Source organism: Ahaetulla prasina, chromosome 3 (assembly GCF_028640845.1).
Source record: "Ahaetulla prasina isolate Xishuangbanna chromosome 3, ASM2864084v1, whole genome shotgun sequence".
NCBI lineage: Eukaryota > Metazoa > Chordata > Lepidosauria > Squamata > Colubridae > Ahaetulla > Ahaetulla prasina.
The window spans coordinates 124845517-124871869 of record NC_080541.1 but is presented as its reverse complement, the minus strand read 5'-3'; the positions used below and the strand labels follow the sequence as shown (position 1 = coordinate 124871869).

Genomic DNA, 26353 nt, shown 5'->3' with positions numbered 1-26353 from the left:
AGTTTTGGAATGGCAGGAGACCGACTCACAGTAAATATGAAGAATTTGTTGCCTTTTTATGCTCCTACAAATCCTCTGGATGGCCAGACAGGCATCTCAGAAGCTTTTGTATTGAAATCCCAAAGAAACAGAACCACTGATTGGCTTATTTACTGAGGAGTATTCTATTGCTGAAAAAAAAATTCTAATTCTCAAGAGGACTAAAAATGGAATCATGAACCCAGCATTACCTACCCCCCACACCTTTCTCTGGCTGGCTGAAATAAAAAGCAGGGTCCCCGGGACAGAACAGAGCAGAACAGGATTTGAAATCAGGTTTCAGCAATGACGATAGGAGAGCATTATCCTGAGGTCAGCAGGCTGTCTTAAAGAGTGTTACACTGTGTTCTTTCTCAATTCTGCTCTGTCTTCTAACTCCTACCATTAATTTCTTTCCCTAAGATGGCTGCCTAATAAAAGCCAGGCCTTTTGTGAAATTTTCAACATCTACTCTATAGGCTTGCTTATAGATTACCGTATATACTCGAGTATAAGCCGAGTTTTTCAGCACGTTTTTTGTGCTGAAAAACGTCCCCTCGGCTTATACTCGGGTCTATACGGCTTATACTCGAGTTGTTTTTTTTTTTTAAGCCCCTCGGCTTATACTCGAGTATATACGGCTTATACTCGAGTTTTTTTTTTTTTCCTTTTTTTCACATTTTACCGGACGGCGCGGGGAAGCCCTGCCGGTGCAGTGAGAGGGCGGGGCGGGGGAGCCGCCAGCCTTCTCAGCTGAGGGAGGGAGGGTTTCCCCAACCGGTAGGTGCCTCATTTCCCACCCTCGGCTTATACTCGAGTCCCCAGTTTACCCCAGTTTTTGGGGTAAAATTGGGGACCTCGGCTTATACTCGGATCGGCTTATATTCGAGTATATACGGTAATGCAAGGTTTTGCAGTGCATAAAAAGCTGCAAGAAAGATGGAGAGTATGACTAAAGAAAGAATTGTATATACAATGGGAAATTATGCCGATATGATATAACCTTCCATTCCTAAAATAGTTGTATCCAGCTGCAAAGTGGGCCTATTGGAAAGTGGCCTTTTTCAAAAACATACAAACATGTTATAGACTCTTATTCCATGATTTTCATATTAAATACAGTTCACCACCAGATCATGCTTTCTACCTCACATATAATTTTCTCAACACAAGTTTATTTTCAGTGATATGAAAAACAGGAAGCAAGCATGGGGATCAATCCTACACCAAGATCTCTGGAACTCAATTGTCCATTAGCATTACTGGAATGGTCTGGGATTGTTTTTATTTTATTTTTTTTGCCTGGGTCTTAATGAAAATAAGGAAGATTGGGGGATTGCAGCTATGATGACAAAAATAACAGCTACACATAAACACATTGTGAAATTTTTAAAAAGTGCTTCTTATCCCCTTCTACAATGTTGGCATTTAAGCTTTGAAGAAAAACAATATCCATTAATGTCAACTGCCTGCCTTTTTTCTCACCAAAATTTAATTGTTCTGTTAGGAATGTTAAATCTGACTGTAAGAAATTTTTTTCTTTTCCAAACATTTGATTTTGTTCTTTTCACCCCCACCCACCCCCAAGACACCACTCTCCCTCAAGGACACACACCCTCCTTGTGTCCTCCAGCATACATATCAACTAAAAGAACTTGTCTTCTCTGCCTGACTCTCCAATTTGGAAAGTTGCATGGGCTGCCTGATGGAAAACTTATGCGGAATTTAATATCTGCAAGATAACTCAAATATTTCAATTCAGTTTAATTCATTGCTCTAATCCACAAAACTTGCAATAAAATGCTATGTGCCATTGAAAAGTTCAAATTAAAATTCAGAAAGAACAGGGAATACCTGGATATGAATATGCAGTAGAAAAAAAAATTTAAGTGAAGATATAAAGCTTATTCCAGATGAAATCAGCTCATTATTACATTTTTTTACAGAGGTTATAAAGGTTGCCTCTGAAGTGCTGAACGCAGGCTATAATGCACAGGGCTTTTTAAATAAACACATCTGCATCATTATTCATCATATTCGCCTTTTCTTCTTGATTTCATGATAATCCCTGAACCTCTTGCCTTCCTTTTCAGTGGATTTTCTGGCCATTTTATATCTGAGGTTCCTCTCTAACCAGCCTTATTACAAAAAAATGAGAGAAAGACATTTATAATATAAATGAACTCTCTATCTTATTACTGTAATTCAATTTCTAAAGCTGTTCAATTGCCAAGCAATTTAAGTCATGAAGAATGAAAGAAAAACCCAAAAAACAAAATAGGGGGACGGCAGAAACTTTACTCATTGCAACCCTCCAAATGAGATTCCAATTCACATTATGAAGTAAATTGAGCCTCCTCTCCTCCTGAATGTTTATATTAATTAAACTTTTATCTCAATTTACCTGTAAGGAATCATCCCATTTTATTTTCATTACAATTTTAAAATGATCTAGTCTGAGAATAACTGCCTTCCCATAACCTTAAGTCAAGATTCTTTGGTTAAATTGTGTTTTAGGACAATCTGTAGTATTCTAATTTGCTTATACTGCTGGGCCATCATGGATGGATTCACTGACCAGATTGTGCCAAAACCAAGTCTCTTAATGGTTTAACGTCAGTTTTGAAACTAATCATTTAGTGCCACAGGTTCACTGCAATACACAGGCATCTATACCTCCAACCTGCAAGACAAGATTAATTTTGCATAATACCTTTCTCTGTAAAATGGTTGTTACCTAGTTGAACCCATGATCTCATATACAAATGTCAGGATGTAAGTATGTAAAGATGAACTTCCACGATGGTATCATTGTGCATGTATTTCATTTCAGCATTGTTTATTATGATGATTGCTATTCCAAGCGCTCATATTTAAAATCCTGGTTAGCAGTGCAGCATTATGTAGGGCCAGCCACAGTTTGACAAAGGAACAACATAAATGTCAGCTTTTAGATGATAATAGATATGAATTAAACAAAATCCCAATATACAAGTTGGTTATTTTAAAGGAGAATGCCTGTTGCATTAACTAAGAGGTCAGGAATCTGAAAAAGCCTCTAAACAGAGGCAGGTGGCAATGAAAGTTAATATATTCTTTGGCAAAGTAAAATCCTGACTTTTTGCCATTTTTCTTTCTTTCTTTATAAATAAATAAATTATTTGTGGGTTTTTTAGATAGCCATTTCACTTTTTCCCATGGAACATTTTATTTCAAAAATAGGCTATTACATTTAATACAAACAACTATAAAGACAATAAAAACAAAAGTAAAAATTACAGACAAAGTAAAAGAAGAAGACGAAAAAAAAATGTGCACACAACATACAGAATCAACATTAAATGTTGAACATATATTGTCCACCCTCGTTGAATGCTCTTGCCATTTTTTCCAAAAATGACAAGATTTTACAGAGATCTCTCTATAAGATTTAAAGAGCTTGCAAAATGGCATTAGAATTCTAATTGATCATTCAGTATCCCAAGATGCCCTATTAATTCACTATCCATGTAATTCTTGGATTGCTAATTAGGATAACTATTAAATGAAGATATATAATTATTGTCTGAGCATGTCCTAGGGTTGGGTTAACAGTTAGTAACAGTTCCAAAACTAACCAAAATCTATTTCCACCATTCCACATGCCTCCTCATTTGCAATACAAGTTGTGAGTTTTTGTGGTCAATGTCACCTATCCACCAACCTCAATCTGAGCCATTGTTACAAGGAGAACTTCCTTGGCTACAAAGAGCCATTCTTTCTGTTTAAAACTACTATGTACTGTGAAGCCAAAAGAATAGCACATCAGCATTTTTGCAGCCAGAGATCATAGCCAAGTTTGATCTAGATTCTAGGCTGTTTAACTAATTGCAGATCCCTCAAACCATCTCTAGGGTGTTTATTGGCCCAGACAAAGAAGGCAAAGGTGAATTTGAATTGCTTCTCCTTTTGCTTCACCAGAAGATCAGGCTACTGCTTAGGGATGTATTGTTATACTTGCCTTTTATACTAAAGCTGGCGGAAGCAGGTAAAAGAGAGAAATAATAAGCTTCTCTTGAATTCATGAGCTAGGCGGTGTGGCAAAGCAAGATTTTCTGCTAACGCTTAGCAAGAATAAAATTAGAACTGTTAGGGTTGAGTTCCAGATCAGCTGAGTTGGAAATAAATTGTCTCATTCACCAACATTGTCTATATTATGAGTATGAACATATCAGAAACTGCTTTCAAACTGGCACAGAATCCTCCTATGGAGGTATCCAATATCATTTCTATCAATAAAGAAATAACAACATGTAAAACTATTCAGACTTGATTTTTCTTTCTTTAAAAGTTGGTTGTTCCATATGACAGGAAATAAATCAACCAAACTATAAAATTCATTTCCCTCCAATGATTAGCAAAACATGAAAATAAAACAGGGCTTCAGTGAAAAATCTGTATGCCCACTTTGACTTTCTAAGTACAATTATTTGTCCTGAGAAATCTTGCTGATCTATTCTCCTATCTTTCCATCTAGCAATTATGTAATTTATTTTAACTATAATAGTAACAGTTAGTGAAATTATACCTTGTGATCAAATTAAAATCTAATGCTGTTTAATGCAACAAATACTTCCACTTAATGTTTATAGTATGAAATGTTTATCTTTACAATACAGTACTTTATTAGAATAAAGAAGCTTCTTTTGTGTTTGTCTGTTAAGAATAGACAGTTATCCAGCCCAGCAGAATTAGATTTGTATTGCTGTTTAATTGACCGGTTACAAACTAGGGCCATTGGGTAAGTACTAAATTCTTGAGCCCCAAGTCATGTTATCAATCTTCCTTTTCAAAGCCAAATTACCTCTTCAGTTCCTGGCCCTGAAATTGTAATGAAGCATTGTGGAATCCCTTGAAAGCTGTTTCTTTCCAGAGTTTTCAGTACAAGTGAAGTGGAAAATTCCCTGCTCAGGGAATTGCAAGTCTTACATTTTTAACAGAAGGTTTTGCTTAAAACTTAGGAGGTTTGTGACAATTCCTTTTGAAATGCCTATATCTGTTTTTTTTTAATGGACTTTTGTTCAGTATTGAACTTAAAAATAAATAGGAAACATTAGAATGCTAAATATGCCATAAATTGGCCATAAATTGGCCAACATTCTCAGAAATGATTAGGAATTTCAAAAGAGTCTTAATCAGGCACTTTATACATCATTAATATTAGAACATCCTGTATACCTTGCTTCTGAAATTTCAAAATGCCTCACTGTCTTTCACAATGTCAGATGATAACAAAACAAAAGTTCCTGAATGGAACTATAAGTTGGTAGGGACTCTTTCATGGATGCTTAGGGCATGGAATATGCCATTGTTATTCCGTTGCTGGAGAAAACATCAACTCCATTCTACAGAAGACCTTTGAAATGACACTGCATTGTTCCAGCAACAAAGATTGTGATAATCTGCCACTGGGAAATGGATTGCTTCTGACCAACAGTCTCAGCAGTGACATATGTATCAGTAGTGAGCACTATATGAAATACGATTTCAGTTCACAACAATTTATTAGATAATGCCCTCCAAATATCTTCTCCAAATTAGGGCCTGCCATGCCCTTTGACGAGCTAGCTAGGAATGGTGGGAAATGTAGTCCTGAACAGCCGGGGAGTACTGTATAGTACTACAGAAAACTGCTCAGTGACATCATTTGAGATAAATGGTAAAGCATCCTTTCCCCAAATCCTACTCTAATTTATGAGCAAGTTTAAATAATTAAATAAGTTGTAAGGCAGGGATGTCCAAACTTGGCCCCTTGAAGAGTGGTGGACTTCAACTCCCAGAATTCCCCAGCCAGCATGAACCATAAATATGAGCAAGTTGCTGGCTGGGGAATTCTGGGAGTTGAAGTCCACCACTGTTCAAGGGACCAAGTTTGGACATCCCTGTTGTAAGGTAATATGTGAAGAAGTCCAACATAAACCACAATAAAGTTCATAAGAGGAAATGTCTCAAAAATGAGAAGAGTGTTAAAGAGGAAAGGGAAAATCAGCAATATCGTATCTCAAAGTATGCTTGGAGATCACTCAAGACCAAAAAAATAATATATTATAATTTCGGAAAAACACCTTCAAATCCAAGAAGCTGTCAGCAAGGTAATGAACTGTGTGAAAAAAGCTATTGCTTAAATATATCAGAAGCAGGACACCAACTATGGAGCTGTGGACTTAAGTAAGAAAAAACTGTTTTCTTTAAGAAAAAAGCTAAACAAATTGCAGAGAAAGTAGCTTGTCTCTTTACAATATAAAATATAGACACATTTCTGTGTTGATTCTTCTACCATTTTTTAAATAAATGATCATATCTGTTTCACAAACACAAACCACAGACCTGCCTTTTTCTTTGCAATATACGCAGAGAGTTATATGTTCTGAACTTGCTTTCAGTGGCCACAGATTTGATTAGGTTACCAGCTAATGGACCCCCTCTTTTAACCCTAAGTCAAACACAGTTGAAACATCCAAGATGATGATTTTGTGGGAAGAGCTTTCCACTCCAAACACGCTCCCTCCCCCACTGCCCAAGAGACAACAGATTATGTTAGCTCTCTTTCCACTTCTTTCTACTTAAACAATATTTTTACTGGGCTGGACGGAATTTGTGTGGGAACAAAATCAGAAACAGAAGTGGGGAGAGATGTCCAAGTTAAGCTTTGAGTCCATCAATATACCGGTATCTGTCTATCTGTTGCTTTGGTAAGAAATGGGGCAAGATTTTGAGATGAAGCCGTGCCAAACTGTTACTCTTCCTTCCAAATGCACTGGTATAACTTCTATTTAAAAACTTGGAGCATAGGTAACTAATGCCTCCTGAATTCTTTCTTCAAGACTATTTTTGTTCTCCTTTACATGTCCTCTCTGGTTCTGTCAATTTTTCCCTCTAGGCTGGAAAAGATCTGAATATTGTAGCAAGAAAAGGTAGGGCTGCTATATGCACTTCAACACCATTTCAATTTTGCACATTATCTGCCTTTCTAATTCTACCTGTGAATTGTGATTTTGACTCCTCTCACCTCTACCTTGCTTTTAGAGTCTTGTTGCATTTTATTCAGGGCAGGTTTTTGTTAGTAAAAAGTGATATTAATTAAGCTTTTGAAAGCGACACAGAAACTTTTGAAATTTTGGAAATAATTATTCTTTCCTTTCTGGTTTCCTCAATTCAGGATGTCTGTTCTGTGTCCAATCAAAGCTCCTCTGACTATTTTTGCATTCCAGGCATTTAGTACTCCTCATTTTCAAGGCTTTTGACCAACTGACAGTTAGTGGCTTCTAAATTAGCAAATGATTTTAAAAAGAAATATAAGCATTTCTTTGTAACAATGTGGTAGCAAGGACATAAAATAAATAGGCAATGAAAAAATGAGGAGGAAGGAAGGGAAATATAATAGCCCAAGTAAAATAGACAGGGGAAAAACAGAAATCAAAATATACATGTTATAACTTGTAGGTATGCTTTCCAGATGGAAATTGGGGGTTTTCCTTTAATTTGTCTGTGATTTGCACCTTCTTCCACCCAGACCTTCTTGGTCTTTTTGTTTATCCTGCCCATATAATGAAAAAGATTCCTAGTGATTGATGAAGGCACCAATGATTCACTCATCGGTTTAGAAACAGGTTCAAAAATCTCAGGAGACACCACCGGTTGCCATTCTGAAGACCAACTAGGAGATAGATACTGTATATTGTAAAAAGGCCGTAACTAAATTTGTGGTTAAATTTGGCAAAAAGATATAGTCAATCAAGTTGCTGAGAAGTAAAAAAAAAAAAACATCCCTGGAAGGTAGATTCTGCTATGAACTCCCCATTAGATGATGCTATTTTCTCTTAGTGTTCTGTAGATCCTGGCGAAAGAAGATTGCAAGTTATGCTCATTGCCTTATTTTGGGGGCTTCCTCATGTATTTTGATGAGGAATATGGTGACAGTGCCAAAATTAATGCAGAATTCAGCTCTATAAAAGTTTTATTTCCCTTAGTTGAGACTGCATAGGCTTCCCAAGACGTCAGTGAGTTATACAGCTCTTCCCCATAAGTGGCAATGAAAACTTTATAGCATCACTGACATTGCAGATTTTGTTTATGCCACCAATTTTAGTTCCCCTTTTAAAAAGAAAATAAAATCCAATAATGGTTTCTCCTTGAAGTGCATTAGTTACCATAGAAACAGTGATGTCACTCAAATGGGCAGAACTTGAACATCACCCAAAAGTACAGCTTGAAGGAAATGATAGTTCTCCTTGAGCTGGAGCCAAAGTTGGCATTGACTTGACCTAGTCAGTGACAGGAACTTGTTGTGTACATAACAGGAAGTAGAGTATTTTAATGACATCATTAATACTTTGCAAGTTAGAAATTAGAGCAGTATGGAACGCAGGAAAATTAGGGCTACCAGATTTAATTAATAGATTAATTTATTTACCCTAAGATTTAAATTTATTTATTTATAGTTATTTAGCATTCATATAGTACTTTGAATGTTAAAACTTTTATAGACATTATAACATGACTCTTACATTTCTGTATGGCCCTTGCCATTATGGAGGTGGGGATAGCAATATTCATTCAGTAATCTCTACCAACTGCATGTTACTTGAAGTATGTACCAACAATAAATAATAGTAATAAATAATAAAATCAATCAATTTGTATCGAAACACAGTAATTAAAACAACATGCCTGAAACAATTTGGACATATCAAGCAAGGTGCAACATAGTGTCTACATCTCTTTGATGTACTAATACTGATCAGACTGTCTCCTATCATTGAAGAATTTCTTTCTGGGCAGAAGGTTAAGAGAGGACTAAGTCAACTATGTTCCAAAATATTACGGGTTTTACTTTATCTGAAATTGATAGATTTTCACTGAGAAATTCAAAAGTTATATTTATCTTAATTTGTACAAATATACTTTTATTTTGCCTTTTTATAATGTAAAATAAAATTATATGAAGTATTATATTACAGAATATTTAATGCCAGAATAAATCAAATAAGGGAAATATAAACACTCTCTTTTTAAAAAAGCACTTATTTTATCCCATTGGTTCTTCAAATATGCTTTCCCTAGTTTTTAGCTTCCTTTTCCTTGTTCTTTCATCAGAATATCATCTTGCCTCACTCCAACTGCTGAGACTATCCCTTATTTTAAGATGTAAGTTCAAGCCACATAGAAAGCCTAATAGAACTTGGATGCCAATTTTCCCAGCAAAGTGCCCTTGATGGGGTAGGTTTTCTCAGTTCTGATAAGCATGTCATGAGTAAAAGCAAGGTCAAATATCCCTAACCATATCTGAGGGCAAATTTGTTTACAGTACAGAATGCAATGGAGGCTGAAGGTTTTGGATTCCAACAGATCAGAATGAAGAGGAACTTGTCAACAATCCATGACTGCTGCATAATACTAAGCTTTTCCTACCTGAAATGATGCATCACTCTGATTGATGGTAGGACTTATAGAAGGCCAATATAAAATTGCAACAATAAAATAAAAACCATCTCAATACTGCAAAAGGGGAGAAAGAGAAGTCATAGTGTGATCTAAAACCTAGAAATGCCTGAAATGATGTTTCCTTTGGCAAGACTTATAGACAGTGGGGGAAACCCCAGTAAAACTTTGCCTGTAATAATTGCATCCTGGGATCTGCTTCTCCTGCAGAGTTGAGAGAACTTCCAGGAAGTATATCCAGGTGAGCAATGAAACTCTGAGACAATGCCACATTTTAAAAGTCATTAGCAACCCTTGAAGCTGGAATATAGTAACAGAAAAGCAGTGTTGCCTGGGCATGCTGTGCTTCCTGTAATCCATTTCTGCCCATTTCCAATAGATCACAAGAATACCTTTCCAAATTTCATCTCACTAATCACAATCTCTGACTTGTATAAATTCAAAGCATCCTTCAATAGCATTTTGCATATGTAAAGAAAACACGCTAATAATAGTAACACAATTCATATTGTCACTGATAAGAGTGTCCCGGCTAAATTCAGTTTTAGAATTCATACATGAAACAAAGATAGGTTATAGGGCAATGATACCCTTAATTTATTATCCCAGTTTCATCCAAGTCAGTCTAGTTATGCTTCTGTAAGTGTTCCATTATGCAGAGGTCCATAATTCAAACAAAAATGTGTCACCTCTGACTGGAAGATCAAAGTATAGAAGCAATTAAAAGACTGTTGGGTTAAAGCAGATTGATTGTGATTGATTCTCTCCTAAAAAATATCAAATACTTCCTGAGAATTACTTTCCTTACTTAAATGTGATATTTTTAACATACTTTAAGTTTCAAATGCATGAAGCAGAAGATTTAAATAACAGCTCTACTACACTTGGGAAAAGTAATAGCTGGCATTGCAAAGATATTGGGTAGGGTAGGGATTCCCTCTGTGCCTTAGAAGAGGAAGTTAGCTAAATGAACACTTATTAACAACGAGAGAGACAGAATTGCCGTGATTAATTGCTAAATGCAAAATTATAGTAAGCAGCAAGCCAAAGCAATCACCATCTTAAAATATGGGCACATAAAGACCTCTAATCCACAACTCAGCCAAATGCGGGTCTAGAAAGTCCTTCCTTTCAACAATATAGCACACTTATTTTAATCTGAGGTGGATTCAAAATGGGAATAGTGATTCTTCTCTCTGCCAACCATGCCAGAAGCTTAATGTGTTGATGGTGACTGAAACCATTATTTGTTATCAATAATGTAACAGGACAAAAAGTATAATCAGTAAAACTATTGCACATTCTAAAATCTAGACACTCTGCACAGGGCAAAATCTAGAGTAGATTGTCCAGGAGAGGCTCAAGGGCACTTGTATGTCTTATATAAACACACAACAAGAAAACCTTAAGTTGAAATGTTGGAATATATTGAAATGATTAAGCACTACTTCCAAATTTAAGGTTCAAATTATTTTAAAGGGCTTTTCCTTTGCCCTGGTTTATCTGTCAGTCATCTTAGTGCTTTCATCTAGAACCTTGGAACAGCATTGGCTGTCATCCACAATACAATCTCCATACATTCTTGTTTCTGTAAAAAAACAAAAGAGTCAGAGACCGCTTGACAAGTTTCATAAAAGTTCCAGAATGTCAAGCTAAGCTATTTCTTGCTGTTTCATTACTATAACTTGAAAACATATTCAACAAGAGAACTTTTCTAAACCCAAGAGAACGTATCTTGCCACAGTCCCCACACAGTAACCTTCCTTTTATAGTGATTATGAACAACTTAATATTGATTTCAAAGGAGGCTTGTTCGTTTGCATAATATTAATACCATAATATAGAGGCAGCCTTCCTCCTGCTACCTTGTGGCATTGACCTACCTCTAAAGATAACCTAAAATGTTGAATAGACACAGTTTAATTGCTCATCTTGCTTCATATGAAAAAAATGAAGTGCAGCTCATTCTCAAGGGTTCTTCCCAAAAACCCTTTGAGCATTACATTCAGACATTCAACCATGAGCACCAAATGCCAGGGATGCATTTGGAATGATGTACTAATGCAGACTCCAACATCAGCTACGTATCCCACCCTGGATCCTTTGGTAGGCTGGGTAGAGGTGCAGTTTGGATCCTAAGAAAACAGCTGTTTGTGAATTATAAACAGATGGCTCAATTCTCATATATCTAGGGCAGAATCCAGAATCAGCCGTCTAGTTCACCAAATCTTTTATTACTTTACAGACTTTGTCAGATGACAGCACTCTCTTCTTTTATATTCCTGACTTTATATATTACTACAGTTCTTCCAGACAATCATCTTTCTGCTTCATAACTCTTCTAACTCTGGTATAACACGCAGCCCAGATTAATTTGTATGATTTTGTGGATCTGCTCTCTTCCTTCCTTTCTTAGTGAGAGATTTCTGAATGTGCAATAGCTTAGGCAAAGAGAACAATGGGAAAGCTGACCAGAGTTAATTAGCAATTTAGCACACTGGATTTCCCTGTCTTTCCCCAAACAGACTAGAGAGTCTCTCTTTGATTTTTGCTTCAGCAAGAGACCAAATGTGGTGCTAAGATCATCTACTTTTTTTTTTGCTTTATTTCTCACCTTACACAGATACTTAAATTCCCCCTACCAAGGGGATGAACATGCAGAATCAATAGGATTTAGGGGACTGTGCAGAGTATCAGTCTACTTATTTATCTATCTTGAAATTTCATGCAGTTCCAAGAAACTGGTTACCACATCACTTGGGCACAGTATACCAATACATGGACTGCCCTTTTTTTTCTGCTGGTAGAAACCCATTACTTATGTTAAAGTTTATTATACTTTAAGAACAGCAGAACCAAGAAGACAAAGTTCTTATACTTAGGATGTGAAAACATGATGAGGTGGGAAGTAGAAGACAATGAGATGAGAAGGATATCTAGGAGAAAAGCTACGAAATGGCTTTTGGCTCTGTTACAATGGGACTTAAATTATGCTTGAACAAATGGAAAATGTGCCTGAAAAAAAGGTTCCAGCTTTCAGAACTGGAGGTTCAATGCCATACTTCCTGCCTTTATCACCCCCTCTGATTTTCTACAGAAGTGATGAATTCTAGAGAAATTGAACCAAAACAGGCTATGGAGAATTTAAAGAGATGAAACACTATTGGTAACAGAATGTACAAGTACAAAATTCTATTTGGGAGCAAAATTGATATATAAATAAACCCATTATTAATATTATTAATGATAATCCTCCCAAATAATCAACTCTGAAATATTTTTACTCTAAATGAAAATACAGGTTAATGAGGGATCACATATACTCCACAGCCAACGAAAATTCATGAGTAAACATGAATGGAAAAGAAAAAAAATATGGACATAGCTGACTATTCAGCTGCCTTATAACATCTGTATGTTTTGCTGTTTTGAAACTGTTTCCCTCACACTCCCCCTGTGAAAGAGTTCTTCAAATGCCTTTTTATCTAAATAAGACAAAATGTTCAGTTAAGTCCCTATAAAGTAAGGACATATAAATATGAGATTTCAGGGAATATGATAGAGACAATAAAACTGACATTTCAAATAATTAGATTAGCCAAGGATACAAACAAAAGAGTAACATTTTAATAAACTGAGGAAAAGTCTGTGAAATAATATACATTGCAATATGCTTAAGTGTGACAAGCAACACCATTATAAATTTGATATATATATATATATATAATTAAATGTGAGTTTATCCACAATTAAGTATCCCCCACACCTCATCCAATCCTTCAGTTGAAAGAATTACTTTACAATTTCATATTTTTGCAAGAAGATGGATGTGTTTCCAAACTAATTGTACATTTGAACACCCCTGTACATATATCAGAACTTAAAAATGTAATGTATTCAAAAGATTTAAAAAACTGCATCATTATTGTATCCAATCAATGCATGTACAGTGCAATCCTATAGATGGTTACTTAGACATAAACACAAAAAGTTTGTCACTAGGTAAGTAAATATCAGGTTGTTTCACAATTAATTGCACCATATCAGTAACGAAGAATAGATGAAGAGTGTTTTCATTGTAGATTGTCACCTGTCTAATTTTGTGTGTATTTATGCTTTGAAGGAAAAAAATAGAGAACCTAATCATTTTTCAGACTTAGTTCTGTACCTGGCCATTGACTTAAAGACAAGGGATATTTGCCAACAAGTGGCTGGGGCAGCACAAAAGAGCAGCTAAATCTAGGTCAAAACCTCATTTTGATTTAATTTAAATGTAAATAAAATATAATATAGGTAATAACTACCCCAGGTAATTAATAAGTCCTCTTTTCTAGCAATGCTAATGAGATTCAGTGTTGTGTAGTAGTTAAAGGGACCAGTAGCAATATATCAAGTCATTTGTGTCTTGTGTTAAATATTATGAGACATAAAAGTAGTCACCATCTTTAAGCAAAGAAATTTATTATGTATTCATTATATTAACAATAGCAAAGGCAATAATAATTGTATTTCTATACCATTTTTAGAAGGACTCTTCTTGAGTCCAAGAGTAGTTTCTTAACTTTGTAGTTTTTTTCCTCAGGCATATCAATCCACATTGAATACATATTGAAAATTTGTTCCTTGTCCTTTCCCCCCCCCCCCAACTTTCTAGCTGATCTATCAGACAACATTCACTAGACATTGTAAACAAGGTCAGGAAAACATTTATCCTACTCTCCATCATTTGATTTGAAGGATAGGTCCAGGAAAACTATCAAAGCATATTTGAAGCTTTTATGGTCCACCTAGGAAACCTCCCAACAGACTGAGCCTCAGGTTAATTGGAGGGGGTTGGAGGGAAAAGTCAGAAATTTCCACACAGGCTCTGAAATTCAAACAAATGTTAATTAATTTAAAGGACAAAAGTACGACAGGAAGGACCACAGGATCCATTTGATATGGTGTAAATTTACACTGACTTTATCAAAAATACCTAGTTACAAGTTCCTTTCCTACAATAAAATCATATTTGTTCCAATACAACACAATTCTTTTTTCCAAGATACTTTTTTGCTGAAGAGAATAAATGCATGAACATTAATCTTAAATTGATCTACAATCTGCACCATTGAATCATGCCTCTGATCCAGAACCCACTAAACTAAGCTTAACAACCAGTTGGTAGATTTGCAACAGCAATTAGAGAGCTGCCAAGAAGTTCGTGGAAAAATTCTAAATGTATTATTTGAAAAAACTGATCCTCCATAGACCAAAATTAATTTTAAGTTATTCTTAAAGATGGAAAGGAAGCAAATTCATTGTCCAATATTCAGAAAGTCTTTAGGAACTTATATAAGGAGTAAGATGTGTGTTCTTTGTTAAGATTCTGATACCACATAGATCAACTTATAACTACTTATCACAAATTGTTGACATACAATCAGTGAGTGATCTCTTTTATTAGAGTTGAGCATGACTTCTCTAGGACAGAAGCTGCATGCTTTTCAAACCACTTTGGATGTGATGCCTCTAGTGTCTAGTGATGCCTCTAGAGGGCAAGATTTATTGAAATTGATCTTGGTTTGTCCTTCTAGTCATTGCTTTGAGAACAAAAAACCCAACTCTACAGACTAATTCTTGAGTAATCTCTTTTTGAATTGTTGGCTACCCTTAGGCTCTGCAGTAGATTATTTGTTGAATTCAGGACAGACTTTGTTGCAATAAAAGGAGAAGAGGGAATTGGGAGGCAGTAATTATTATCATTTCATCATCTCATCTGTTTCATGGTCTGTTTTGGCTGGTTCTCTTCTCTAATAAGAGACTAAAACTTGAGATAAAAAACAAGCTTGTTTTTTTTTTAAAACCACAAATCAAAAGGAAAGCAAACAAAAGGTGAAGATGGCTGAATTCAGGACACGCTGCTCATTCGAGGCCTGCCGGAGAATCCGGCCATTAAACCCATTAAACCGTAGAGGAGAGAAGCAAGTGCTGCTCTCTCATCTAGGAAAGCGAAGGATCTTGGTCCTTTTAGGCCGCACTGGGCCCAAAACGCCTCGGAGGAGACCAAAGGATGGGGGCGGGGGGAAGGCCTCGAAGGCCTCGTTGCTCTTCGGTTCGAATTTCTGGGGCGCTTCCGAAACGGAGGCAGCATTACCTCGTTTCGCGGCCCCGCCCACCGCCCACCCCTCAGCACAGCGAGGTTAGCGCTCCTTCCCCGTGAGGTAAAAGGCCTCTCTGGCTGCCACGCGCCTTTAACGCTGGTCCAAATGGCCACCTAACGCTTCCTTCAGCCTCGCGGGACTCGCTAGAAGGGCAGGCCGGCCTCACGTCCGAGAGGCGCGGAATAGTTTCCCCGAGCCGGAGGAGGTGGCAGGCCGCCTCTTCCTTTTCCACGGCGCTCACACACTCTCGGTCGCGCAGCACAAATATATTTGAATTCATTTGCATTTTACGAACTTCCTTGCCTGCCGCGCCTGTCACAAGTGAAGGCGAGCAGGGTTTCCACATCCTACGGCGGTTCCTTTCCCCTCCGGATTTTCCTTAGAAGGCGAACCCAGTTTCATTACAAATCCCACGAGGTTGGGGTGGGGCGGGGGTTAGAAAAACAGGAGTGCCTGGGCCAGTCTCCAGAGGAGCGGTGGGGCAGAAAAGCAGCAGGGAGGTTTCGGCGGCTTCTTGACTGGCTTCCGATCGGGCGAAACGAAGGGTTTGCAGTCCCCTCCGGGCTGCTGTTGAAGGAACAGGACGGCTTCTCGGTTGCGTTTCCCTTCAAAGTTGCCCTCCTTCCCCGGTGTTGCACGGGCTGCCTCTCCTAGGGCTCCCTCGAGCCTCCCCTATAAGCGACGAGCAGCTCAAGAATCTTCGCGAGCCGCTCGAACCTCCGGAGGAAACCTTCGCCATCCTGACCCCTAAAATTGGTAAATTGGTGTCGTCGCCTCCTGGAGGTCGCCCGCCGGCCCGCCCGCCGCTGTTCTGTCCCAGCTAGGCTGGGAAGGAAGGAGAGAGGCATCCGAGCTCTTTCTACAGGGTCCAAAACAGAAATTCAACAAAATGGATTGGCGGGAGCCCTTCGTCTGCAAGAGAGAATTAAGTTGGCCAGCACTAAAGGCCCTTGAAGAAGGACCGATCCCTGGTCACGGGTCGAGCCTCCGAGACCGGTCCCTTCGTTCCAGCACCCGTCCGGGTCAGCATCACCTGCAGAGGACAGGGAGTCGTCTGGGCGCAAGCAAAGAGCCCAAATGGTCGGGATTCTTTCGTCCCGCCTGGGGATGAGGGAGAGATGAAGGGCTGTTTTCATTGTTTTTGGGAGAGGCTCACAATCTCTTTGACACACCGAGCAATAATTGAATTCCATATATCTATTCCTCCTTCCCCCGCAAATATGACTTTCAAAAAGAATATGTTTTTAATTGTAATGTTTATGCTTCCAAACTATAGTTTTGAAAAACACAAGGGGTTCTGTTTTAGTTGTTTTGGTCTCGATAAGTCAATTCGAGCGACTGTCTTTTTTTCTTCTTCTGTAGCTTCTCCCAAACAAAAGGTGAGAAAGACGAAGATTAGCATATCTTTAAAAAAATATGCCAGCAATTTAATTCCATGTTTATTTTGAGGATAACTTCCCCTTCCTTCCGTTATTTTTTCTGGTCCCAAATGAAATTAAAATACACGAATTTGAGGGAGAAAAGGTACATTGCGGCAAACATACCAGATCGGTATTTTGCTTAAGGTTAGATTAGAAATGCTATTTCAGGCTGTTCTCTCAGACTCTAACTGGAATTGCGATTTTACACAAAGCATTGTAGATTCTACAAGAAGGAGAAAACGATTGCAAGCAACCCCAAAGAAGCCCCTCCCTGCCGATAAGATCCGATTTTTCCTAAAACCGCAAAGTAGCTGAGCAAGCAAAGCCTCCGGGATATGACCGGCCGCAGGTCCCCGCAAGTGTGAGCTTTCCCGCGCTTAACATGGGACCTTCACTTACAGGCACATCCCATCTGCATAAGTGGCCCGATCCGCTTGCATGGAGGTGCAATAAAAACTTGGAAAAGTGCATGTTAGAGTGTATGTAGTCTGCCGTTGCATACCATTAAAAATATATATATTTGCCATGCTGAATGCTGCCTCTCTACCTGCCTTTCTTTCTTTACGTCCTTCACTCTTAATCTTTTGCTTCTGATGGTTGCTTTTTGTAACTCTAAGCTGCTTGTTGTATCTATTGATTGCCCTAACTAGCAGATGTAAAAAAACTGTCGGTTAAATAAATTGCGGAACTCATACAACCGAAACTTGCTAAAACCGAATCAAGATTGGACAGGAAAGCAGAGAAGTGCACGGCAGCTATTTCGGTTAATCCGAATCTTTTCGGAACTCGGAAAGCTATTCCTAAAAGACTGAAGCAGATCCCAGCTGTGATGAACCGGGAGCAGACTTTGCTTCGAGTCTAATCTGTCTGTTTAAATTCTCCCTCCTATCAAATCGGAAGAAAGGGAAGAAGGGGATATTTAAACTGAAATCCGGGTTCCACACCGAAGTCTATTTCGAGGAACTAGACTCGAGGGTTGCGGGAGAGAATGGTTGAATCTATCTTAAAAATGCAGAGCTGTTAGTCTACTTATGCCCTACCTACCAAGGTGGAGAAGAAATAAGCTTTCCATCCGAGAGAACAATCGAAAATTGTACACGTGTCCTTCGCGTGTGTAATTAGAATTAAAGCCATTTACATATCTCGCCCAATCAGGCTTCGCTCAAACTGAGTTTCTTGGATAGAACATAATGTTCAGATTCTCATATCTGAGCCTACAAGCAAGCAAATGACATCGTAGTTTAGCGCCTTAGATGAATCTGTTCTATCCCACGACCGCCAAAGGGGGATTTCTCAGACTTTCTTCCCTCCCTCCCTCCCCTCCCCCAAGCAGTTTATCTACAGCAAGACCCAGGAAGTCATCCCACCTGCTTGTCCTGTTTTTCTCTCCACGGAGGGAAAGCTTGGCATTTTGCTCGAATTAAGGCACATTTGCATTAAATCGGTTGGAGAACAATGTGACTGGAAAAGTCAAGCAAATTACGCATCGCCAGCTTCTTATTAACCAGGGCTTATTCCAGCTCTTAGCCCCTCCTTGCTTTTCGCTAATAGAAAATAAACGGAGCGCAGCTGATTGTTGCGCCTGGTTGGAGGATGGCAAACAGAGTCTTTGCTCCATTTCTAAACCATGTGCAGGACAGAAAATCCCGGGAAGGCGGCGGGGGAGGGAAAGCCGGAAAATCGATTTTATTCCTCACCCTGGGGAGAGGGATATGTTATTTGCCTGACATACAATTAAGCAAAAATTGCTGCTATTCCACAAATTTTCCAGGTCCTAGTTAGGCTTCCAGCAATTACAGCGGATTAGAGCAGAGGTCAACTGTGCTAAGGGAAGAATTGCCTCTGAAGGGAACCTCTCTCCACTTGCAGCGCCTTTTGCCCCAAGGGGACTCTGAGCTGGGAAAAAGGCTGGACTCACACCTGAAGGCCCTTCCATTCCTCTGCTTCATATCAGCCTGTTTGCCTTGGAGATACCTCGTAGGGGAAGGGAAAGGAAAGAAAGAGATAAATAAGGAAGAAAGATAGAAAGAGCCGAGGCTTGATTTGGGACCACCAATCTTGGGCTTTTGAACCAGATTACTTCCTGTCATTAGAAAAAGTGAAAGGAAACTGACTCCCATGCTCAACTCCTCTCCGCGAAGTAGAGGTGTTTTGGGGATCTTATTCCAGCAATACTCGGGAGCGCAAAACAAATCCAAGGACATTCCATACCCCACCCCGCCTCACCCATGTGTTTCCCAAATGCTTTAGAAGGCCAAGTCAACCTTTCCTAAACTGAGAGCACCATATTGGGAAAAGCCGACCTGAGTCCACAATCCACCGTCCTTTGGAGGCCTGACGCACCTAAGCGGGGCTTTCTCTCCAGAATTACCTTTTCGGCGGAGAGAGGAAGGAGTAATTAGGAAAGGATCTGACTGTGCCTCCAAGTGAGGAGCCAGCAATGACAGGGCCCCGTCAGAGTATCCCACATCTCCTGCATGAGAAAAAAATGGGAAAGGCCAGAACTGATGGGAACCAAGATCGCTATATTGGGCAAGGCAGCTTTGAAAGGAGAGAAATAGTGTGTGAAAAGATGCAGAGTCTGGAGAAAGGAGAAAGTGCAAAAAAACTGCTACTAAAATAACCCATCAAACGAACAAAACTGAGGTAAAACGCCAGTCTTTCGATGACTCCTGCTGTCAGTTCTCACATTTGTGGTCAAGAAAAGAAAAGGGAAAGCTGCGAAGGTCTGGAAGGTATACGTACGTACATACATACATACACACACACACACACACACACACACACACACATATATATATATATATATATGCAAAGTACATTATACCAGTTACCTACAGCTCTCGTGCTGATACGGTATTAGTATCCTTAGGCGCATTGAACTTGACTTTGGATTGTGTGTGTAAAGGTACAAAAAGTGTGTATGTATATGAGCATATCTATGGAGAGGGAGAGATGTGCACCCCACTGTTAACTGAGGAGAGAAAAATGCCGATTGATAAGTAAACGGCTCTTGGCATGAAAGCAAGGCAGGTGAAAAAGTGAGAATGCACACACATCAGCGGTTAGATAATTGGAATTTAAAGGACTTTCTGAGTTATATTCTAGGCCTAATTGAATGGAACCAATTGACTTTCCATTAGACAAACTCAAGCAGTGACCCAGGCTATAAATTTGGGGCACATGGTTTTCAGCGAGTTTCCGAGTTGTGTTTCTGCTTTCAATCGGTTCCTCCTCCCTAATTTAGTGGGAACCGGTTTCCAAGAAAATAAAAGGACTTGTCCTGCAGTGGCATTTTTACTAAGGAGGTAAGGACGGTTTTCCACCAAGAGGAGAATCAAGAAAGGATTCTTGATTGGAATAAACGCCGGATGCGGAGAAAGAAATTAAAGCTGGAGGAGGTAAGGTATGAAGAAACGAAGCCGGTTCGACGTTAAAACAAAGATAATATTCCTGCCAATCTTGGGTCTACCACACGTCAAATCATGCTAGATCCGGGTTTCACAATTCACGGGTTTCACCACTTCCAACTTTACCTTCTAAGAGGTTGGCAGCATCAAGATAATGCGGGGAAATCAATCCTCGGAAGTCTCTTTCCAGTAAAATCTAGACTTGCGGGGGATGAGGTATAACCCTCGCGTTTTGGAGTCAAAAATCAGGGCATAAATCGCCCTAAAATTCATGGTATTTCAACTCTGGTTGCTTGACCAGCCATTACTATGAACGTATCATTATAAAAGAAAGTATCTTTTCTTTTATGTACACTGAGAGCATATGCACCATGACAAATTCCTTGTGTGTCCAATCACACTTGGCCAATGAAAATTCTATTCTATTCTATTCTACTACCGGGTTCAGACAAGGTGCAACGCCTTGGTTCAAAATGGCTGACTTCACTCAAGGTGCGAAACCAACTCAGCCCAAGTCAGGTTCTAGCAACGAAAAGCTGTTCTCAGGCCAATTCACCTGCCCGCCAGGCGCTTTTCGGGCAACGGTTGGGGCTGAGGCCGGTGACAGGGCCGACTGAGAAGCTGGCCAGGTTCCTTACCGGACAGCCTGCTCCATTAGAAAGTCTCCCTCCTGCTGTTTCCACACTGGAACTTCTGACATAAGCAACAATTGCCCTAAGTCAAGCTTAGGGCAATTGTTGGGAAGAAATGGAGGAAAGACGTTCAGCGGGGACAAGGTCAGGGTGGACGGGGCTGCCTTGCTTAGGAAGCGCGAGCCTGGGATCCCCTATTCCAAATCAATCTCCCTCTTCCTGGGGCCAGAGAACCTGCCTCCTTCCCTAGACAACTCCTCAAATCCCCTTTTTGACCCTCCGTACAACGGGCGGGGACGGAGGAGACCCTCGTCTCCTATGGACTGAAAGCGAAACGGAGCCATCTCTTGCGGGGGTGCTCTCCTCTGGAAGGAGGACGCCTACGGGAAGCATCCGGCTTGCCCTGGCGAAGGAGCCTGCATCGCCCGGTGAGAGCGCCCAGTTCCATACAACGAAGGCCTTCCGAAGCGGTGGGACGAGAGAAGAACCCGAAGAGGCCGGGAAATCAGCGACAGACAGCCGAGAACGGAGTGACGGAAACAGGACTCTGCGGCAGGGCAGCTTGACAAGCAAATGACACTCGGTCCTGACCCGTTCGCACCACTGCTGGACAGGACCTGGCCAACTTTACGGGACCGCAGCGCTGCTCTGGCCGCCTTGCGCGATCAGAGCGCCACGCTGAACCCCAAGCAGCACAAGGCGAGGGGAGAGCAATTGATATGTCCTGACCAAGTCCCAGCGCCACTGCTGCTACCCAGGAGACTCTCGGCCCTTTTGACCTTCAGGCTGAGGGGAGGGTTGGCGGCGTCTAAGCCTTGCAGAAAAGGAGGAAGGGATGCGGTGCCAAGGTACCTCGCGAGGGTAATTTTACCCACCGATATGCTCCCCCTAACCTTCCCCTCCTAGGCTTCCCTTGACCTGAAGTGAACCTCAAGGCCCTTCGCTTTGGTTCCACCGGGGCCTATTTGGGAAGATTCGGATTCCCTAATGCGCTCCCTCCTTCCGGCCAAAGCGCACCCGCGAGGTCTGGCGTTCTGCGATGGCATTGAGGCAAACTAGCGGAGGCTGGCAGCCCGCGGTGGAAATTCTCCCTTCTCCAGAGTGACAGTCTTTAAGGAGGAGGAGGAGACCCTGTTCCAGCCTGGACTGAGCTCTTCTGCCTACAAAACGGAAAGCTCCCATCCGCACCATCTATGCATTCCCGGCTTGCTTAATCGCTCCTCGCAAAGCACCGAATTTTTACAGAGGCCAAACCAGCGACTCTTTCCTCCAGAAGGAAGTTTCCCGAGTTCCTTTTTGCTCCCAGGAAGCATCGTCTCTGACTTGGAAGCGAAGTTGACGCACCTCTGGGAAGGCCAGCACTACCTGAGCGGGGTTCTTCCTAAAGGTCCGCCCCCTTTAAAATCCCAGGGACACAGCTTCAGGGTGGGTCGATGAGCAGATCCGCCGGGACACAAGGAAGGGGAACCGAGGCCAACAGAAGCTTGTTGCTCACGAAGGCCCACTTCATAGCAGAGCTCAGGTTGGAAAAAGTACGCCCATCAGAGGAGAAGGTGTACATATGAAATATATTCGAGAGAGCCCTGCCCTTTCCCCTGATGCCTTGTATGCGCGTTGCCTTAAAGGCAAGGAAACGCTCCCGCTTCTGCCACCGGTTTTCAATCCACTTCCCGCTTCCTTTGACGCACCTCATGGGATCCGAGGAACCTCCAACAGATTTCAGCAATTAACCCGGCCCCTCTTTGCAGGGAGAAAGAGGCGCCTTCTCACGACACAGCATAGACGCTCCTCATTTTTTCGGGTCTGCAGCAAAATGCAGCCCGGCTGCTTCTCATTTTCCTCTCTGCTGAAGGAAGCTAACCCCACATCCCCACCACCACCCGGAGATGCCCCAAACGCAAGCAACATCCGGTCCAGTAAAGGGACTCAAAACAAGACTGCAAATGAACTGAAGGGCAATGGAAGGGGAACGGTGGGCTCATAAGCGAAAAGACAGAGGCAAGCCGCTGTTCAGCCCTCCTTACTCCACGGTAAGGCCATTCTCGGGTCTGCCCAACATCCTGACGATTAACCTCCTGCCCACCCCACCTGCCTATCTGGGAAAGAGACCCATGAAACTCAGCGGGACTCACTCTTGTGTGAGTCCCTGTGAGCTGCTACCACTCGCCATCTGGCATGCTGTTGTTTTCAGCGGTAGGATTTATTGATCCATAAGGCAAAAAGACAACCCTGCAAAACAACCTGTCCTCCTCCTGGTCACAACCTTGGAAGATCGCTCGCACAAGGCCCCCTAAGAGACACACGCGAATGTACACATATTGCCAGGCAGAATCTTCTACCCCTGTTCCTAACGAGGACAACGCAGCTGTTTTTAATAGCTATCCTCCCTGCACCATTCAAGCTCTCCAAATTGCCACATTTCTTGATTATTAAATTAACGTGGAAGAGAGAAAGAGAGAGTAGGGAGAAAAAAGAAGAAGATTCCTTACGTTGCATTGGCACACCAAGAATTTCTGGAAGCCCCTTGACTGAACCTTCCGTGGCGAGTGCTGAGCTTTGCATCATTTTATTTCAATATACAGAGAAGACGAAAACGCTGAGTGAAGGGGGGAAAAAACACCCAAGGGGATTGTTATTTTTTTAAAAAATAATAAATAAAAAAACTCAGAATAAAAAAAATGAAGTATATTCGGGACCGATCCTTCTCGATTTGCAGAAGGTTGGCCCCAATTGGTTTCAGATCCCCTTGGAGTCTCCTGCTATTCCAGCTTGACTGTATCCTGGTTTGGAAAGTGATGCTGCAGCAGTCGCCTGCTAGCCGAGTGCTGGTCCAGAGAACGCAGCTTTGATTCATTCACACTGCAGGGAGAGGGCGTGACGTCACTTTCCGCAGGGAAGCCCCGCCCCCATAGCCAATCCCGGTGCGCCCTCTTTCAAAAAATCTGGGCGGGGAAAATGGACCCCAAAGGATCTTGGAGTCTCTGGGATGCCGCTGAGCCGAGAAGACCCCCGCAAGCCGTGCCTGTTTTTTGCCTTTGGGCTGTAGGCTCTGCCAGCGAGAGCGTTCCGTCCCGTCGGATCCCTCTTTTTTTAGTCTTTCGCATCATAGGCGAGGCATCGGGAGAGACTGTGGATCTCTTTCCACGGGAGTTGCACCGCCGCCTTCCATCCAAAATTTATCCCCTGGATTTTTTGTTTCTGAGCTGTCCAGCCGAGGTAACCCAAGCCCTTTCCGCTTAACGTAAAAGGAGGCCTCTTAAGCCCCCCTTTCTTCACGAGCCCAGCTCACCCAGCCACCCTATTTGTAGTTTTTAAGGATGTCTTCAAAAGATGGTATTTTTCTGCCGTGAAAAGGTTCATCACAGCCCCAGACATCAATATAACACTGCAATTTTGACGCTTGATGCAATAGAAAATAAACACGCCTTCCTTTCCAACTGTGTACGACTATTCCCCATCCCAAAGGAGGACCACTTGCAAGAAGCGCTTAGCGGTCTCTGCCAGGCTCAGCAAAAAGGATTTTTTCCTTCCCTCTCAGCGAGCACGAAGTCTGAGCGTTTAGGGTCTCTCCTAAGGCCCTGAGTGCGGAGAAGCAGCTTTGCGCTGGGGTGATGGACTGTTCTCTCCCTACCGACTACTAGGTAGTCTTCGCTTCGACCCTTTTTCCCTTTGTCAAACCTGGTGGGGATTTGGGTTGAATTAGGAAGCCTGACCAAAACTCTTGTTTAAGACCTGGGCCCAACCTCCCTCCCTCCCTCCCTCCCTCCCTCTCTCTTTCCCTCTCCCTCTCCCTCACACACCCTCTTCTGTAAAGAGACTCACTCGACCCATTCTTTCAAGGCTGTGGTGGAGAAAATAAGCTGAGCCTATCACGGTCTGTTTCAAGAAAACGGGGTGGTTTATGAGCCTAAAGGCTTGAGGTAAAGATTACATTTTGTTTTGCTTCCTCAAATTCCCACGAACCCCTAAACTCTCTTTTTTTCTTTTTTGCTGGCTTCTGATCCACTGCCAACTCCGTGGCCAAAAAAAACCCTTGCCTTAGGTTCCCCGGGAAAAGAAAAAGTTGAGACGAGACGTGGAGAGCATTCGCTTCTTGATCGAAAGTTGAAAGCAAGCGTGCTGCAAAATTCGCTCATCTTCATCTCTCTCTCTCTCTCTTTCTCTCTCATCACACACAAACTCGCAGCCGATCAGCTGACGGCGTTCACTCGTGTGTGTGTGGAGGTAATGCGCGGATCAGAAACGGAAGAAAAAATTCATTTCTGCTTCCAATTAACTACCTCGGCCATCACTGAGAAAAGAGAGCTTTTAAAGACGCAGCCACTTCCCAGCCTTTTCATTCTTCGTTCAACTACAGCGACCGCCTTTCGTTCGGATCCCGAGGGCCTTTCCCTGGACGGGCTTCCTTTTTTTAGGGTTCCTAGGATTGCGCCGTAAATGCGCGTTTCCGAACAGGAGTAAGCCTGGTTTACACGCTTCTTTTCGCGATGTAGGATTTCCTGCCGTTTGAAGGATTATATCACAGCCTTTCTTTGCCATTACATTTATTTCTAACCCAATTCTTTGTGTGTAACTGTTCTACTCCTGTCCGGCCTTAACTCAGCTGGGAGAGGGCGGCAAGTAACCAGGTAGATGGTTACAAATAACCACAAATAACGCTGCGATTAAATCTGCAGAAAACTTCAACCGGCGATGAATGAATGTGGCAGGGCTGAAGTGATGGGCTGGGCGCAGGGAACAGCAAGAACCAAGAAAAGACACCGCTGGCGAACAGAAGCCGGGCTCCTGAAACACAGCTTTTCTTCCCCCCCCCCCCCCCCCGCAATCGAAAATAAGAGTTCAGATGGAAGCTTGGAAAATGAGATTTTTCTCTGGGCAATATTCTGGCTACTTTTAACAATGTTGAGCTTCCACTTCGGTTCTGTTTGGCTGGCATTGAGCTGATGAGTTTAAGGAAATTAACATGGGGGCAAAACCTTCCCTTTTCAATCAGCAGAAAGGGACATTTGTCGTCGGCCATTTACTTCCATAGTGTTAAAATGTTAACATCAACCATTACAAATTGCTCGATTCTTTTCAGGCATTAGATAAGTGGCCGAGAGCGTTTTCTAAGAATGGGGGCAGGAGTAGAATCTCCCAGTATAATTAAGAATTAAATTCTCAGAACATTTGAATATCATAAGGGAGTGGGAGGGAGAGGAACCTTACATGAAATAAATTTACCAAATAAAATTTCAACACATTTGGTT

The 26353-nt window shown here is 41.3% G+C and overlaps 1 protein-coding gene across 1 annotated transcript in view; it reads right to left on the bottom strand.

The window, feature by feature from the left end:
* LHX4 (LIM homeobox 4) overlaps positions 1-23669 on the bottom strand; it is a 55295-nt gene extending 31626 nt beyond the window's left edge. Inside the window, exon 1 of the mRNA XM_058177064.1 lies at positions 23594-23669. Coding sequence (XP_058033047.1) covers positions 23594-23669 — 76 coding nt within the window. The remainder of the gene's footprint in view (positions 1-23593) is intronic.
* Between the last annotated feature and the right edge of the window lie 2684 nt (positions 23670-26353).